This window comes from Ceratina calcarata, unplaced genomic scaffold, assembly GCF_001652005.2.
Source record: "Ceratina calcarata isolate Rehan_Ccalc_2016 unplaced genomic scaffold, ASM165200v1 scaffold2680, whole genome shotgun sequence".
NCBI classification, from domain to species: domain Eukaryota; kingdom Metazoa; phylum Arthropoda; class Insecta; order Hymenoptera; family Apidae; genus Ceratina; species Ceratina calcarata.
The window spans coordinates 1-1,436 of record NW_017148981.1 but is presented as its reverse complement, the minus strand read 5'-3'; the positions used below and the strand labels follow the sequence as shown (position 1 = coordinate 1,436).

The following is a 1,436-nucleotide window of genomic DNA, read 5'->3' as shown; positions in this document are numbered from 1 at the left end:
TGCCTTTATCACCTATAAACAGTAATCTCTATTAAATAAATATATTACGAAAACACAATCCATTTTGTACAGGTAGTATCACATTTTACTTCTGAAAAGCTTTCCATATTCATATTTATGAGTCCGCCGGCTGTCAAACGAGGTGGTATTAACATCCTCCGTAACGCTAAAACGTATAGTAATTGTGTTTTCGCGTTTGTGTTATACCACAATCCTTCGTATCTGAAAATATCGTTGCTGTTACATCGGACATGTTTGACATCAAATTGTCACATAAAGAGACTTCATTGAGAACGATGTATACAAGTATTGACTGTATTTGCTCGTTAATTCGAGTTTACGTGGTACTCACATGTTTCTGTAAAGTGTATCACAAACATTTTCCACGAACTGGCCTTGGATCGTTAGGTAAAATAGATGCATTAACTGCGCGATCAAAAAGCTGAGGACTTTGTAAAAGTCCATGTTAACCTCCATAGTGGTCAACTAATTTTCGAAGAGTTTACGTGAAACGTGGAAACATACGGAATTGCCGGGTGTTCTTACCTGTACTAATGTAACACTAAAGCCGCAAATCACTATACCAATGCATAAGAAAAGATACGTAGTATGTGTATTTTCTATTTCCTGGACATACCTATTAAATTCGTTTTTTATGTATCAGAAAAATTGTCGAGAGAATACAGAGAGAACAAAAAGAATTGAAAAATTAGATTGTGATACTGACTTTATAGCTCGCTGTTGTGCTTGTATGGAAAAGTGTACTCTTTCAATACTTGTCATCTGTTTCTCCGAGTTTTTAGCAGCGTTGGATGCAGAGGGCTCGATGTGTTTGAATCGATATCTGAAAGCATGGGTGTGCAATAGAAAGCTATAAAGCCAGTAGTATACTCTGGCCAAATATCTCGGCGAGACGTTTACCGAGACGAGTGCTACCCGCTTGCCTCGCCTCGGTTTGGTTCGGCCTGAGTCGAGTGTTGAAGTTATTGCACTTTTGTGACATGGGTGTCCTTTAATTTGCTGCTCGCTCTCGCGGCTTGTGATGAAAAAACAATCAGTTCGAATCCGACCACTCATGAGGTGAGACGAGAAGACGCGAGGCGAACGCGATGTAAGTTCACGCTCGACTGCTCTACCCTTGTCTTGATAAGGCTGCCAGCAGCATGATTTAGTTGACAGACTTGTTTCACACATGTTCGCTACTATTTAAAAATTCCTGCGGGCAAGAAGAATTGTCTTTGTAATTGTTTATGAACATTAATTTTAAATAATTTGTTGTTAATTTGAACACTATGAAAAGCGTATCATTGGCCTGTCCTTCAATGATAATATAAATGAATCATCATTCTGACTTGTACGCCGTATAGAGCATCAAAATTTTGATCATTTCGTTTATGTATTTATCTCAGTACTGTATAATATGAAACAGATGCCTT

General features: G+C 38.1%; 1 protein-coding gene across 2 annotated transcripts; it reads right to left on the bottom strand.

The window, feature by feature from the left end:
- Positions 1 to 42: 42 nt before the first annotated feature.
- On the bottom strand, positions 43 to 1,155 carry LOC108623442 (uncharacterized). 2 transcript variants are annotated; one of them, XM_026812268.1, is made up of 5 exons: positions 922 to 1,006; positions 728 to 844; positions 547 to 637; positions 353 to 486; positions 43 to 222 (listed from the first exon to the last, which is right to left on the bottom strand). In XM_026812268.1, the coding sequence occupies exons 2-5, from the start codon at positions 781 to 783 to the stop codon at positions 45 to 47; spliced, it is 459 nt and encodes a 152-aa protein (XP_026668069.1). In that variant the 5' UTR covers positions 784 to 844; positions 922 to 1,006; the 3' UTR covers positions 43 to 44. The 2 variants fall into 2 exon arrangements, with proteins under 2 accessions (XP_026668069.1, XP_026668068.1); XM_026812267.1 differs by having other exon boundaries at positions 728 to 1,155.
- Between the last annotated feature and the right edge of the window lie 281 nt (positions 1,156 to 1,436).